Source organism: Hesperophylax consimilis, chromosome 14 (genome assembly GCF_061612785.1).
Source record: "Hesperophylax consimilis isolate HC1 chromosome 14, BYU_Hcon_1.0, whole genome shotgun sequence".
Lineage (NCBI taxonomy): Eukaryota > Metazoa > Arthropoda > Insecta > Trichoptera > Limnephilidae > Hesperophylax > Hesperophylax consimilis.
The window spans coordinates 319,256-334,854 of NC_142849.1; the positions used below are offsets into that span (position 1 = coordinate 319,256).

The 15,599-nt window shown below is 38.3% G+C and overlaps 1 protein-coding gene across 1 annotated transcript in view; it reads left to right on the top strand.

The window, feature by feature from the left end:
* Cad89D (cadherin 89D) overlaps positions 1-15,599 on the top strand; it is a 68,023-nt gene that overhangs the window by 43,432 nt on the left and 8,992 nt on the right. The window contains exons 3-17 of the mRNA XM_089639397.1: positions 632-818; positions 2,204-2,312; positions 5,025-5,221; positions 6,384-6,512; positions 7,221-7,413; positions 7,548-7,706; positions 7,960-8,093; positions 8,258-8,894; positions 8,979-9,137; positions 9,255-9,453; positions 9,639-9,808; positions 9,919-12,068; positions 12,180-12,389; positions 14,365-14,531; positions 15,075-15,344. Of these exons, the coding sequence (XP_089495523.1) occupies positions 632-818; positions 2,204-2,312; positions 5,025-5,221; positions 6,384-6,512; positions 7,221-7,413; positions 7,548-7,706; positions 7,960-8,093; positions 8,258-8,894; positions 8,979-9,137; positions 9,255-9,453; positions 9,639-9,808; positions 9,919-12,068; positions 12,180-12,389; positions 14,365-14,531; positions 15,075-15,344 (5,070 nt within the window). The remainder of the gene's footprint in view (positions 1-631; positions 819-2,203; positions 2,313-5,024; positions 5,222-6,383; positions 6,513-7,220; positions 7,414-7,547; positions 7,707-7,959; positions 8,094-8,257; positions 8,895-8,978; positions 9,138-9,254; positions 9,454-9,638; positions 9,809-9,918; positions 12,069-12,179; positions 12,390-14,364; positions 14,532-15,074; positions 15,345-15,599) is intronic.

The following is a 15,599-nucleotide window of genomic DNA, read 5'->3' on the forward strand; positions in this document are numbered from 1 at the left end:
TAACATATCTCAGTAATAATAACAATTAAGATTACCATAATACTTTTCTTCTTCTAGAGTTGTATATAATTTTAAAATATTTTTTATTTACTTTTGCTTACTAAATTTTTTTTATTTTTATTTTTTTTTTATTTTAGATCTCGGGGAGGGTGGTGCAATCCCACGAGCTCCATATTATACATAGAATATATATAAAGTAAATATAAAAAAATATTGTAAGATAATACATACACAATAAACGAAAACAAAAGATCATAATAATAATACAAAAAAACATAATGTGATTAAAGTTTTTTTTTTTTTTTAAAATAAAAAATATATTTAAAAAATACATATATATATATATGAATATATATATATAAATATTTTTATCTATGACATCAGGATTTGGCTCCATCGCTTGTAATTATGTACTTACATATTATCATTTGATTTTAACAGCGCATATGGGCGTATAATGTGTATATACATAAATAAATAATTAATCTCTGAGATAATATGAGACGATAATGTATTTATGATTTGGGACGGACATGGCGTGATGCTATGTTAAATTGCAGGTAGGTACAAGGGGCTGATTCCATTGAAAATGAATTCGCAATCTGAATAAAGACACATGTACGTATTTCAGACGGAACCTGATGCTGCAAGCCCTCGAGCGCGAGGAGGACGCTTCGTTCTTCACGTGGAGAGATCTCAATCGCACCCACCTCTCCGTGGTCCTCGCGCACTCGCTGGAGGACCTGGTTGACTCAGACACTCCGCAGAACGTACTGAAGTTCAGGATCGGTTGCGACTCCGCTGACGGAGACGATATGGTTTGTGTCCCTGCTTAAATATCTGTACTGCTTGTAGTTTGTAGTTTGATTTTCCGAACACAGATGTCAATAATGCAAAGAATTTTTTAAATTAAATTCGTAGAAATACATTTTTTTAATATGGAAAGAGTAAGCAGTTTTTTTTATTGAATATCGACTGGGCACCAACATATTTTTAATAATAATATAATATATATTTACGTGATCGGTCACTTAAATTATAATATTTTGATTTAAAAGTTTTGAAATGGATAGGCGCCATCGACTAAGTATAATACATCAATGGTAGGCGTACCTATAATGGTACGTATACATTAGCGAACCGAAACGCGAATCGAGCCACGAAAAACGGAAAAGGAACGAAAAAAATACAAGCGGTGTTTTGCGCCATTTGCGGTTGCTTCGTTCCTTTCCCGTAAGTTGAGGTTCAGTTCGGCAGTTCAACAAATATCATGTTTGTAAATATTCTTAAATAATTCTGATTTGGTACCCGGATTCTTTGTAAATTTAACCTTATTAATCTTAAAAAACGATAATTTTACAATCATTATCGTAACGGTAGGTACCAATATAATTTTACATTACATTTTTATTTTTATTACAGGTGCTTGTATTATAATTCTGTTGGTACATTAAATGATTTACATAATTGGTAACCTACAATATTTCATTGATGCTCAATTTCGCCGTTAGTGTTAAGGGGTAAAATATTGTGAAATAAAATATCATAAATAGTAATTTACTAAGAACTAAATAATGAAAAAATGTAACCAGTTGACTTTTTCTGATCTTAACGGTACCTAATAATGAATTACAAAGCCACAGATGTTACTAACATCCATAGATTCCCGACTAAAAAAATAAGAATGTCGTTTGGTAAGACAAGTTTTTACATTAAAACAACTTTCGAGTTTTTTTACCATTATTTGGTGAAACCGAGGATTTATTTTAACATTGTGGCCGCCTGAAGCTCCAACTCCTAAAAAAACTGAACTTAACTCTTTGGTTTCTGCGCGACTAATGTATTTATTGCAATACTTTATTACTTTTTTCATCACAATAATATTTATTACATTGTACAGATTCGAACGTATGAATTTGCCACAGCAGGCCTAGACAATGTTTTAGACTGAATACCTCGGGAAGTTACTAATTCATGGTCTAAAAAATAAAATCATTTGTTTAAAAAAATATATTTTAGTTACGGATTTTATTCATCGGAATTAATTCAAATGTGAACCTCGAACAAACCTGAGCAAACCTCCGATAAAGGTGGTGACATCTCCTAATTATGAAAGTATTCATAATATGAATCGTAGTTTGAGTGACCGAACGCAGCAAATAATGGTCGTTGCTCAATTCTCAGCACTCTTATTCCTTGGCAGATCTCGGCGTTCCTGTCGGTGACGGTGTACGTGGAAGATGTGAATGACCACTCCCCGCAGTTTGTGGACGCGCCCTACCAGCTCACCGTGGACGAGCTCACTCCCGCGGGTAACCAAACCACGAATCTGTCAATAATTGCTAACATTTCTTTACGGCATTCAAGTATGGTAATGGTATATGCATTGTATGTTGCATGCTACAAGCAAAACGAATGGATTTTAGTATCATACATTCTAATATTGCTTTCATATATTCTACGCATTATGTGGAACTCGTGAGATTGCACCACCCTCGGGTTTTTCAATAAATTAATAATGCTTTAAGGTACTAACATTACACTTTTCGACGTCACCAGGAGGCGGATTCCTGTTCTCTGTTAACTAAGGACAATGTTCTTAATGTACTTATCCCCCCATCTCAGCATCGGCACAAACCAGAGCGAGTGAGATAGCTAGCGTTCACTACTTAGCGCTCCAGTCTACGCGAAAGTCAAAACGAGGGGGGTAGGTACACAAAGGTCATGTTCCCAGCCAAGGATAAAGCATGAGGATCCGCCTCCTTCCTACGGGCACACTGAGAAGATAATGATTAAGCAAATGGGAAGGGCACATCTTGTTTACTACACGATCCTCTGCTCAACAGATCTGAATGATTTACCGGATTTCGTGTTTCAGCATCCTTTTTATACCCGAATACGCTTCAGCCAACATTTCCAAATATTTTTTTTATATAATAATAAAATAATGTATTCTTAAACGTTGTATTATAATGAATGATACTGGATTAGTATGACTCTAGGTTGAGAGCCGTTACCTAGGACACAAGAGTTTTCAGAGTGGCTGAGGTTGAAACTGACCACTTTCTGGTAGTGTCGACAGTAAACCTTTTTCGCAATCGGCGCTCTAAAGTAAAAACGGTATTTACACCAACAAGAGTCAAAATATAAAAAAACTGCAAAACGATAATGTGAGAAGTAATTATCTGAATTGTGCAGAGATCAAATTGAATGAGAAAGAAATGAACGGTCTAAGAATAGATGAAACATAGAACCACATAAAAGTGTATCTTTGTGAATTTGCTAGAGAGGTTTGTGGAATAAGTAAGCAAGTTAGGAAGAAAGGTGATGCATGGTGGGATGATGAGATTAAAGCACTTTTCTCAGAGAAGAAAAAAAAAATGGGTGTGTCAAGCCTACGCAAGACAGAAGTGAAACTTCTAGTATTCCTCTCTCTCTATTTTCATTTCATCAAAAATTAAATGAATTAATTAAATGAACTACAACTATAAATGTAAATGTAAACGCAACACAAAACGCGAACACAACTTATCACAGCGGGAGCACGCTGCTAACTGATTCACTGGCCGTGGTGGGCGTGGCCGCGCAAGTGCGCTACCGGCCGACCTGCTAAACCGAACTCGTATCTCGCTCGTAACTCAAAGCAAAACGTTCGTGAGCGGCTCCCCCACCTCAACAAGCGCATATGGTGAGAGAGGGACAGTGAACGGTGAGCGGTGGTGGGGGTACCCGCATTTTCGTGTCGATCCTGACTCGGTTTTACTCCGTCCCCGAAAATCCATTACGCGCCTAAAGAAGTTTCACTTCAAAACCTGGTTATGTCTGATTGCAGATACAAATGATGATGGGGTGAATGTTAGCATGTATGAGATAAAAAGATCGATTAAATGTGTGAAGAATGGTAAGGCTATCGGTTTCGACAATATTGCTGCTGAATATTTAAAAGGAGATAATTCTCACAGGTTGTGCAATATTTTTAAATGTTTAAATAGTGGTTACACGTCTTTAGATTGAAGAAGGGCTGTGATCATGCCGTTATACAAAGGAAAAAGGTCTCGTATGGAATGTAGGAATCATAGGGCTATTAGGTTTAGACGGCTGGCATAGTCCAGTGGTAACGCATTGGACTGCCATTCCGAAGGTCGCGGGTTCGAACCCGGCGTGCGCAAATAAATTTTATTTGATTAATTTGTGTTATTTCACAATTAATTAATTAAAATAATATATAGTATATTTGCGGCACGTTCCAGAGTGGAAGATACTACCAGTATCGCCCTGGTGTAAGACCACCATTCAGAATTGAAACGTTGCTCCAAATGGCTTTAGCCGTGTTTAGTGACTAGATCTGAATAGCCAGGTACTTCCCCACCTTCCTCTTTCCCTTCCCCACTTACCTTCAGCCTCACAACATCCCCCAATTGGGGATGCCATAGTCTCACTGGCTCCAGACGGGAGCAGTTGGGACTCTTGTGAGGTATTCACTATAAAAAAAATTAGTCAGCTAATCTCATTTGGCAAGAAATATAAAGCAAGGTGCTTTTATGAGTGGAAAGGGGTGCATGGACCAGATCTTCTCATTGCGTATGCTCACTGAAAAGATTTTTTGAGCAAAAAACCAGAAACTTTTCTGTGCTTTTGTAGTTAATAGATATAAGTATGGAGTGAATACGAATCTCACTCAGGCAATTGCGTAATTGCATGAGGGAAACGTTGCAAGTGTTAGTTTGTTTTTTTTTCTAGAGTATTGCAATCGCAGATGTTGGTGTTTAAATTGTGTTTGCTTTATTTTTTGGCTATCCTGTGCTATTTTGTACTGCACGTTGTGAATTTGGCTTTCGATGTGTTTAGTGTGTTTGTCTCTAACCATGTTTTGTATTCTCCCTTGTGAAACTCTATATGTAATCTATAATACGGTGGCTTGGTAGTATGGTGATTAATTTTGTCTTATTGTGTTCTGTTACTAACTTAACTTGACATTAGCTGGAGTTCTTCTAAGATGTACAATAAAATGAACCATATTTCAGGGCTAACCATATTCCGCGGCATCTCGGCTCTGGACCGCGACAAGCCCAACACCCCCAACTCCGACGTGCAGTACTCCCTGTGGGGGGGCGCGGGTCACTTCTCGCTGGAGAGCTCGCACCGACCCAGCCTGCTGCTGGCCCGGGGACTGGACTACGATAGCGGCGACCGCAACTTCACCCTCGTGCTCACGGCCACGGTTGGTTAAATCTTACCTCTACTTATGGGAAAGAAACAAAGCCACCGCGAAGGGCCCATAACATAACTTCAATAGAACTTTGACAGAACTTGAGACTATTCAAGTATAACATATTTTAAAAGTCTTCCCGACGAATTAAAATAATTACAGAATTGTTATCATTTAAGAAAAAGGAAAAATTATTTTTAGAAAATTGAACACTCGTAACATCATTGACAAAATGCAGTAATTACATTTCGAACCATTTTTATATTTCATAATTTTACCGCATCCTGTATTATCATACACTCTATGATATTATCAAATATTTTTCACCAAACTCAAGAGCTAGTGTTCTTTATTAGTGTAGAAATACAAAAAAAATACATATTGTACTATTTTGTTACTATGCCGTTTCCAATGTATTATTGTAACAATATTATAAAACATAAAATGTTTTATATGTTAGGTATTTTAAAAGAATAAATTGTGAAAATACTTTTTCGGAACAAAAAAATTATGGTAATTAAAGTACTGTGAAATAATCGGGCCATATTGAAATAACAACAGAACTTCCATTTAACATTTTCCATAATATGAATTTTAACTATGAAAATTGAACAATTCATTAAACCCCAAAGTTAATTTTCAGGTTCTGTGAAAGTTCCACGCCAGTTCTGTTATTATTTCAGTAAAGTGGAACAACTTGCCAGCAATGATGTAACAACAGAACTTGAATAGAATGTTTGCAGAACTTGAAATTTGATGAATTTTTCATATTCTGTGAAACAACTGGCCCTTATCTCTAAATAGTAAAATAAAGTAGCTATCCTCGTCTGTCTATTTGTACGCTTAGTTCCTCAAAACTACACAACGAATTTTGATAGGGTTTTGACGATAATTTAGAGAATTTTTCGCGAAAGTTGTACATATATAATACATGCATATTATATTTCTAGAAAGTAGAGAAAGGCCATGTTTATCCTAGAAATCAAAACCTCAGAAATTTACTCAAAATCATTCATAGCCCCGAGCAACCCCGGGTACACATCAGCTAGTTGTCCAATAATTCAAGTGCTAAAAGTTAACCGATGGCTAGCTACCCCGAACGCCTGCTTTTATAGTGAGGACAAAACAAACCTTTTCTTTCTTCTATTCTAAAGTGAATGTATTGACTTTGCAGGACCGCGGCTCGCCTCCCCGCAGCACCAACACCAGCGTAACCGTCTTGGTGCAGGACAACGATGACCTCGGCCCTCGCTTCACCCAGGAGGTCTACAGGACCAACATTACAGAGTTCTATCCTCTCACGGTAAATAAACCACCTCCATATCTAATTAACACCTCTTGAAAATAAATCTCTATTTTCATACAACTAAATTTATATCAACTATTATATGTATTGTGTCGACAATCTCCTGCAAAACCCTTTCTTCATAAGGATTACTGGACAGTATAAAATTCTGGTGATTGAAGGGTTCTTCCGAATAATGTTGAATCAAAATTTGAGCAATATTAAATTACATGATTAAACCACAGTATTTTCATTGAATTGTTTTGTATTTCAATACCACCTACCAATTTTCCAAACCCGCTTCATTCATTGTTTGGTTTATTGTACGCCTGTATTCATTTCATCTTCCCTTGTACACTTCAGTGTACAAGGGAACATTGTACCTGTAAACGCAGAATAATCGTTATGCTGACAAGAAGAAAGTCCAGGGAAAACCAGTCCTCACTGTCTCTGTTGATTCCACACTCGATGGTCGAATTGGAACAAACAATGTGGGGTCTTACTTTAGTAATTAGTAATTATTCGGAGTGAATATTTCGAAGCACTAAAGCTTTTGATGGTAATTAATTACCTTGCTAGCTGAAAACAGTTATATGGGTTAAAATGTAAAATAATCATTATGAAGGACGTTACGGTAAGCTGCTTACCTTTTAGGATTAAAAAAAAGACTTACAAACAGATTTCCTCCCAGATAAGAAATGGTGTGCTTCTCGATGATTATTTCAGACTGCCAGAATCAACATGTTACTGGCGTTCTCTCCTCCAATATCAGCGTTCGACCAAGACCGCGGTCTAAACGCTCCGCTTCGTTACGACATCATCTCGGGGAACGAGCGCCATCTTTTCTCGTTGAATCCCACCAACGGCAGCCTCTTCCTAACCAGGGAAATCGATCTGGATGCTGAAAAAAGTTTGTCTGGTGAGAGAACTCTTTTATTATTCACAGGGATAACAGAAATAATGAACATTTTTATTAATAGCGAATACTGTCCTAATTAGTACTGATACTGTTGTTGTCGTTGTACTGCTAACCACATTGTTATTTTTTTACAGCAAACACCTTTACGCTGCAGATACAAGCCTCTCAGGTAGACAACCCTTTAAAGACGGCAACGGCCAGGATAGAAGTAGAAGTGTTGGATCTGAACGATAATTTACCCGAGTTTGAGGTTGACTTTTACAACATAAGTATAGTGGAAAATCTTCCTAACGGTGAGTTTTGTAATGGTGTCTTGATAATAAGTCACTATTTCATGATTATCTGCATAAAGAACACATTGGAAAAACTGGTTTCTTACACTCTTATTTTAATAAAAATGCATCTCGCATGAATTATCTACTTCAACCTTTTCTCTTGTTCCCATTCCGTTTTTTCATATAATTCATTTACATAAGTTCGAAGAAAGTTCACCCCAATTTCATTATAACAATAATTGATTATGCCAATTTTAATTGATCATTTTAGGATTTAGCGTACTTCAAGTTATGGCTACTGACAAGGATCAGGGAGAAAATGGAGAATTCCTTTACCAGCTCCAAGACTCACATGGGGCATTTTCAATAGATCCACGTTCAGGGTGGCTTACAGTTAGAGATCAGGTAATTTACACGTTTATTCATCTTTCAATATAAACATTTTGCATTTTAAGAAAATCATACGCCATATTTTTTATTGTTATGTCAAAAATATTTTACTCGTTAGTTTTTATAATGATTTGTTGACTAATAATATTCAATACTCAACAATAATATTTTAATTACAGAGTGTTTTGGATCGAGAGCAACATTCCTCATTAAAAATGAAAGTATTTGCGAAGGAAAAAAAAGATAGCGTTGTTGGTAATCTGTCACAACATCAGAGGAGTCCAAAAAAACAAAGAAATCCAACACTTTCTCGTGACCGGTTTAGCGACAAATCTGAAGACAGATTCGCCCACGGCGCGGGAGACACGACCACTTATGTGTTTCCAGACCGAGCAGGCGTCGGAGATAACGTTCTTCTGGCTCCGAACACGAGCAAACTGGTTTCCTTCGTCAACGTAGAAGTTACCCTCCTCGATGCCAATGATAACAACCCCGTTTTCCTACCGAGTAATCTTTATGAATTTAGCATCAAGTCCAGTGCTAAGGTCGGGGAGTTGATTGGACAGGTAAGAGCCGTGGATCCAGACTTGGGGAGAAATGGGATGGTGCTGTATGACTTACAGAGGAGTAGTAATTTAACCGTGACGTCACCGTTCATGTTGGATGCACAATCCGGAGCTCTGAGGGTGGCGGAGTCTCCCCTGCCCGAAGGAAGGCACGCCCTCTTCCTCGAGGCAGCGGACCAACCGGCCAACCCCAGTGAACGCCGGTTCTCACTGGCTGTTGTTTCTGTTGAAGTCACACACTCTGCTAAAGGTAACAACATTATCACAACAGTTTCTTAAAATCACAACTACTGCTGTTCAACAATAAATAATAAACGCGCTCTTTCTCAATCAGGACACAAAGCTACAGTTCCCGATTTTATTGGAGCCCCGTACGAGTTTTGGGTGGGTGCTAATGTGGGAGTTGGCACGAGTATTGGACAAATAAGGATCAATGACGCTTTGGATAGGGAAAATGTTGCTTACGATCTATTGCACAGCTACCACGAAGGGGGTAAATATATTAAAATTAGTTGTCTAATATAACAAGGCATATAATAACTGATATAGCAATTCAACAAATCGGTCTTTGAAAATTGCGGGAGAAACAATGCTTCTGATATTTTTACAGTTCCTTTTGCGGTGGAGGAAAGGAGCGGCACCATCACTGTTGTGGCGGACCCCGCGCATTTCTCGCGCCCGCTGTACGACTTCGAGGCCGTGGTCACCCGAACAGGCACGCCCAGTGCTACCGCCATCGCCACCACCATCCTCACCAACGTCACCATCCACGTGGTCGACCCGGAGGATGAGAGAGGAGTTCTCATGAAGTACGCAATTTATCAATCAAAACACGATATTATATTATGTAGCTTCGTTGTAACATCTGTTTCCGGTATATGCGCCGTTCATGGAAGAAGTTACATAAGATCTTAATTTGAATCAATAACCTATCGGTGGTACGCTTAAATTCATAAAGATTTCAGTTAATTTATACTGTTTCGTCAATTTCCAGGGGAGCATCGAATTCACCGATTGAATTTCATGTCCGAGAAAACCTGGCCGGCGCCATCATCGGCCAACTGCTTTACCAAAATAACTCGAACGTTGTCATAAATAACTCTGCAAAAAGCATACGTTTTATCATTGCCAATCAGCAAGATGTAACTGACGACATAGCCATAGGTAAAAAAAAATATTCAAAAAAGTTTAATATTTAAAATAAACACATATCATAATATTAATTACACTATTTGAAAACCTTTTAAAATCAGATTTTTTCATGTAATTTTTAGGTCAAGATGGTACTCTCTATACCCAAAAGGGATTAGATAGAGAAAAAAGAGATATCTACAGATTAACAGTTATTGCCGAATACACCAAAGGAGCTGTTAGTGGAGCTGGAATATATCAAGTAACGATTATTGTCGACGATGAAAATGATAATGCGCCTATCTTTGGTCAAAATTCCTATGATGGAAGTATTACAGAAAACTCTTCACCAAATACTGAAGTTAATATGACAAATCTAGTTATAGCGCAAGATGCCGATATGGGCAACAATTCTATCATAATATACGAAATATTCGGTGAGGGACACACGTTGTTTGAAGTCAATAAGGCTTCAGGTCGAGTTGTATTCAATGGTGGCAATTTGGACAGAGAAACAAAATCTCTTTATCGTTTGCGATTAGTTGCCACCGACAAAGGAAAACTTAGTTCTGAAGCAAAATTGACGATTCACGTCACAGATGAAAATGATAATGCCCCTATAATCCATCGGATTGTTGTTCCTTCTGATGAAAACATTGAAATATTAGAATATGATGAAAGCGCTCGAATAAAAGTAGTTGAGGAGAACCGCTTTGGTGGTGACACGAAACCCTCGAATACGGGAACTCAAAGCGCTGGTATAACCGTCCTCTCTGACTTTGGTCCTCTAGTTGCTGTACCGGAAACCATAGCAGTTGGCTCAAGTATTTTACGAATATTCGCAGATGACCTCGACATTGGCGCTAATGGGATAGTAAAATTTATCAGTAATTCCGAAACATTTATTCCATTCAGTGGAAATATGTCTGGTGTGCTGAGCACGAAGCAATATTTTATTGTAAACGAACGAACTGGTGAAGTTATCGTGTCGAGAGTTCTTCCTCCGGAGAGTGAATTTAGATTAAACATATCAGCTAAAGATGGAGGTGGATTACAGGACAATGTGAATATTCGCATTTTTATAAAAGATATCAATGACCATGCTCCTGTTTTCAAAAAGTCTTGGTATAATTTTGACGTTGAGGAAGCAATTTATTCTCGCAAGGTGTTGGGAAAAATTGAAGCGTCTGACGTTGATTATGGTAAGAATGCAAATGTTTCATTTACTTTAGTTACCAAAGAAAATGATCTACCTTTCGAGATAGCCACTTTTAGTGGCGTTCTCAGCGTTAATGGAGAACTGGACAGAGAAAAGCAGGAATATTACAAATTTGCAGTAATGGCTAAGGATAATGGCGTAGATAATAAACTATCTTCAACTGTAACCGTTGAAGTGCACGTCCTGGATGTTAACGATAACGCTCCCCAGTTCTATGGGTTTGACGAAGTTTTAGAATGGTTTCACCCAGAGGCCAAAGACTCGCCTAATCACAATTACGAATCTGTCTCGATGATACCTGTGTATTACGCAAAATTATCAGAAAACAGTGCGCTTGGGTCAGTAGTCGCGAAAGTATACGCCAATGATTCAGATTTTCTTGGAAACGGCAATGGGCTTCTTTTGTTCGATATCCCAAGACGGAAAAATTTGGCAAATCTGTTTAACATTGATTCAAAAGACGGAACTGTTACAACTTCGGGAAGATTAGATTACGAATCCGAGACTACCCATAATATAACTGTGGTAGCATCCGACCTGGGTTTTCCGAGCCTGAGCTCTACGGCATTAATAATGCTTAAAATATTGGACATTCCGGAAGAAATAGAAAATTCTAACGGTCCGATTTTTGTTGAAAGATATTACGAAGTTGAAATTGATGAAAATTCCAACACACCATTAGAACTCCTGACACTAAACGTAACAGATCATTACAGGGATAAAAAACTAAGGTTTTCCATTATTGGAGAAGATAAAACTGATACAAAGAGAATGTTTGTAGTTGATCCTAGGAACGGAACACTTTATTTAGTAAAAAGTCCGGACCGTGAGATTAAAGAAAAGTATGAAATAGTGGTGAGGGCAGAGAAGCCCAAATTGGGAAGGAACTTGCCTCACATGATCTACCCTGTCCCAGAAGAAGATTTGGAAGGGCTAACCAAGCACGACGTTAAGGTTGTAGTGAACATAAAGGATGTTAACGATAATCCCCCCAGATTCACTATATTCGGAAGGCCCATTGTAGCAGCGATACCGACCACTGCAACTTTTGGATATGAAATTGTGAAAGTTCAGGTGAGTTGAACATGATAATATTGTACATACCCTCTTTGCACTTGAGCTCTGATTGACGTGAACAAGTTGACAAAGGCGTGTGTGTAGTTCAATTTGAGCCTTATTTTGCAGGCAACGGACTATGATCTTGGAGATAACGCCGCGGTGCGCTACCAGTTGCTGAGCGACCACTCGGCTCGCTTCTCCGTGGACCCGCTGAGCGGGCTGGTGCGCGCAGCCGCCTCTTTCAGCGGGGACGCGGGCCGCGTGTTCGGCTTCGACGTCAAGGCCACTGACCGCAAGGGAGCTGACGATGGCAGATCGGCCATCGCCAACGTCTTTGTGAGTAAATCTTACTCCCTAATTAAGCAAAGTAAGATGTTGTTCGCGCTAAGAAGCCGCAGACACGTATGTGTATAATTTTAAAGATTTTAACTATAGGTAGTTCTTATAATAGTGTTCTTAAAGTGCGTCCTTATAAGTGAAATCAACCAAATTATGTGTTTATGTTAAAATAATTATATAGTGTTAGTAACGAATAGATATGATGTTTTCAAATATTGAATGTGAAAGTTTTACTAATGTTGAAAGATATTACGAAGTTGAAATTGATGAAAATTCCAACACGCCATTAGAACTCCTGATGCTAAACGTAACAGATCATTACAGGGATAAAAAACTAAGGTTTTCCATTATTGGGGAAGATAAAACTGATACATATTTCAAAACGTTGCTACCTGGAATGCGCGATCCATTGCAAATGATATTTTATGATATTTTGGATGTGATACGTGGCAAAGGTATTCACATTTTGGAGCTATCGGAGACTCCCAGTCAACCAAAACAGTTTGGTCGAGCGGGTTCTCGGTATATGAAGCTGCAAGGCCCATAAAAATGATACAGTGAATATTAATTTTGCAAATCACGGGGGAGTTGCAATTGTAGCGCAAAATGGTATTCACTTAGACAGTATAGGGATATGTCAGGTGAATACCATATTCGAGTTCGTTGGCTGCCACGCCGATCTGCCAACATCTGCCATTGGTTCACCCCTCGTCATAATCTCCATCTACCGTCCCGTCTGTTTGCCAAAAATTAATCCTCTTATCGACGATTTCATTCAACGGAAACTGTTCTTTTGCGGGTAATTTCAGATTTGATCACCGGGATGGAAGCAGGGTTTGGTACATTTTTTTGACATAAGTGCGGCATTTGACACGGTAGATCATAGTATTTTATTAAATGTGCTTGAAACCGAATTTGGGGTTCTAGGTGAAGTAAAGGATGACATCGTACCTGTCTGGACGAGTAGCTTCAGTAATATTCCCCAGGGTTTTGTTATCTTTCACATAGCATACTCAAGGTGAAAGAGGTTCTGAAAAAAATAATTTTCCTCTGGTCTCCAGCGAGGAATTAACATAAAAAATATAATTTAATCAATGTTTAATTAAGATAATATTAAAAACTCAATTAGACCGTAAATAAATAAATAAAATGTATCGATAAAGACATGAAAGACACGAACCTAGAAAATGGAAAGGTATATTGTCGTATTATATCGGTCTTATGTAAATACCCACTCGGTCATAAAAATTTGTATAGTTTTAAGTCATTACTTAAAAGTCTTAGTTGTAAATCACTCGACATTAATCTTAGTTATAAGCCAAAAGTAATAAGTTATAAGTCTAAGTGATAGGAATGTACTAAATGCATGCATTTAGCTGTTGAGCGCTTTTGAGGTGATTTTCTCACGAAAACGGCGCTATACAAATAATCCAATCATCATACATTACCGATTTTATGTCCGGGTTAAATCTTCCCCATAGGAAAAACTAAACCCTTCCACACAATTTTCCACAAATGATCATCTAGTCAATCTTCATTATGCAAGTGCATTATATAAGCAAAATAAATACAAAACAATACAAGAACAACACCTCAACTCACCAGAGATCAAATGGGAAAATAATTCACCGACTCCAGATATTTTCATATCAGAGGGTTCGCTATTATTATTATTATTAACTGTCGCACATGATGTTACCTGAACTGGCGTCTCTACCAATTTAACTTTTGCCACCTTATTACATTTCATTATTGTAATCAATCTCAGTCTTTCATTTTTTTTAATTACTAACATTACCTTCAGATATTTCCAATATTTTGTACTGATATCTTTTTATTAGTTTCCCAAATTCACTGGTTTCCCGTTAATACTTCCGAGTTTTCACATATTTTTGCGATGTTTTTTATTTACCGATATTTATTAAATGTACCAAAGTTTTAGCTCTGTTGACGATGGTGAAACTGGTTCCAGGTGTACGTGATTGACGAGGCTAGGCAGGTAGTGGTGGTGGTGAACGGGGCCGCGCTGCAGGTGCAAAAGGCCGAGAAGAACATCACCTCCGTACTGGCGACCACCTCTGGGCTTGATATCCGTGTGCGCAGGCTGGAGCCGCATCACACCCTGGAAGAGGGGCTTAAGTCAGTCAATTTCATTTTTACCTAAGTTTTTAGATTTGAGCTTTCTTTTCCGAGTAAATCGAGAGCAAATTTGGGTATTTTAGTTCAATTTATAAAAAAACGGTTGCTACGACCCAATCCGAACATTTTTAAACCCTTTAGTTTCCGAATAAAGGAAAAAAACGAAATGCTCAGATATGATTTTTTTTAAAGTTCTCTCTCTATGTGATGTCGATTCACCAGTTTGTCTATTGTACCTTCCACTCATTTTCAGACACCGTGTAAAATGGATCCTCTCTTTGACGCAGGATAACTAAGCTAACATGTACAGAATATGATTATCATCTCTATACTCTCATAAACGAATTCATATATTTATCAAAAAGTGAAAAAATTCGGCTAGAGGTTAGTGCGTTATTGACCAAAATAAGTAGTGATTTCTTAATGAAACAACACTAACAATCTGAAATGAATTTTATCGAATCTCAAGTTTCCAAGATGTATTGCATTAACCAATTTGAGATTTTTATTTAAAAAAATAACATCATTCTATAAATGTTGCAGGACCAACATGTACATTTATGCCGTGGACCCCATCACAAACTCCCTCATCGACATGGACACGCTGCAGCGCGCCCTGCTGGCCGAGCACGCGGCACTGACGGCAGCATTGGGCACCGTGCGCGTGGAGCGCCGCGGGCACGACACGCCACGTCCGGCCCCGCGCGCGCCGCTCCGCCCGCTGCAGCTCGGCGTGCTGCTGCTGGGCGCAGCCCTCGTGCTCGCCGCGCTGGCCACGGCACTCTGCATCGTCTGCTTCAAGAGGAACAAGAGGTTTCATCGCTGATCACTGATCACTCATTTCACACGCATTGGTGCCGCTTTTGCATGTCACTGGTTTCGGAGTAACTACATTATAATGTAATGACTATGCAATACAGTGTACATACCCAATTAACTCATTGCTGGTTCTGGTTCACATTCTCAGCGAGACTATCTGAGGGAGCCCGAGCGCCCTTGGTTTATTTTATTTTATTGGAAACATTTACACGTTAATAACATTTCATACATTAATAAAATACACATATT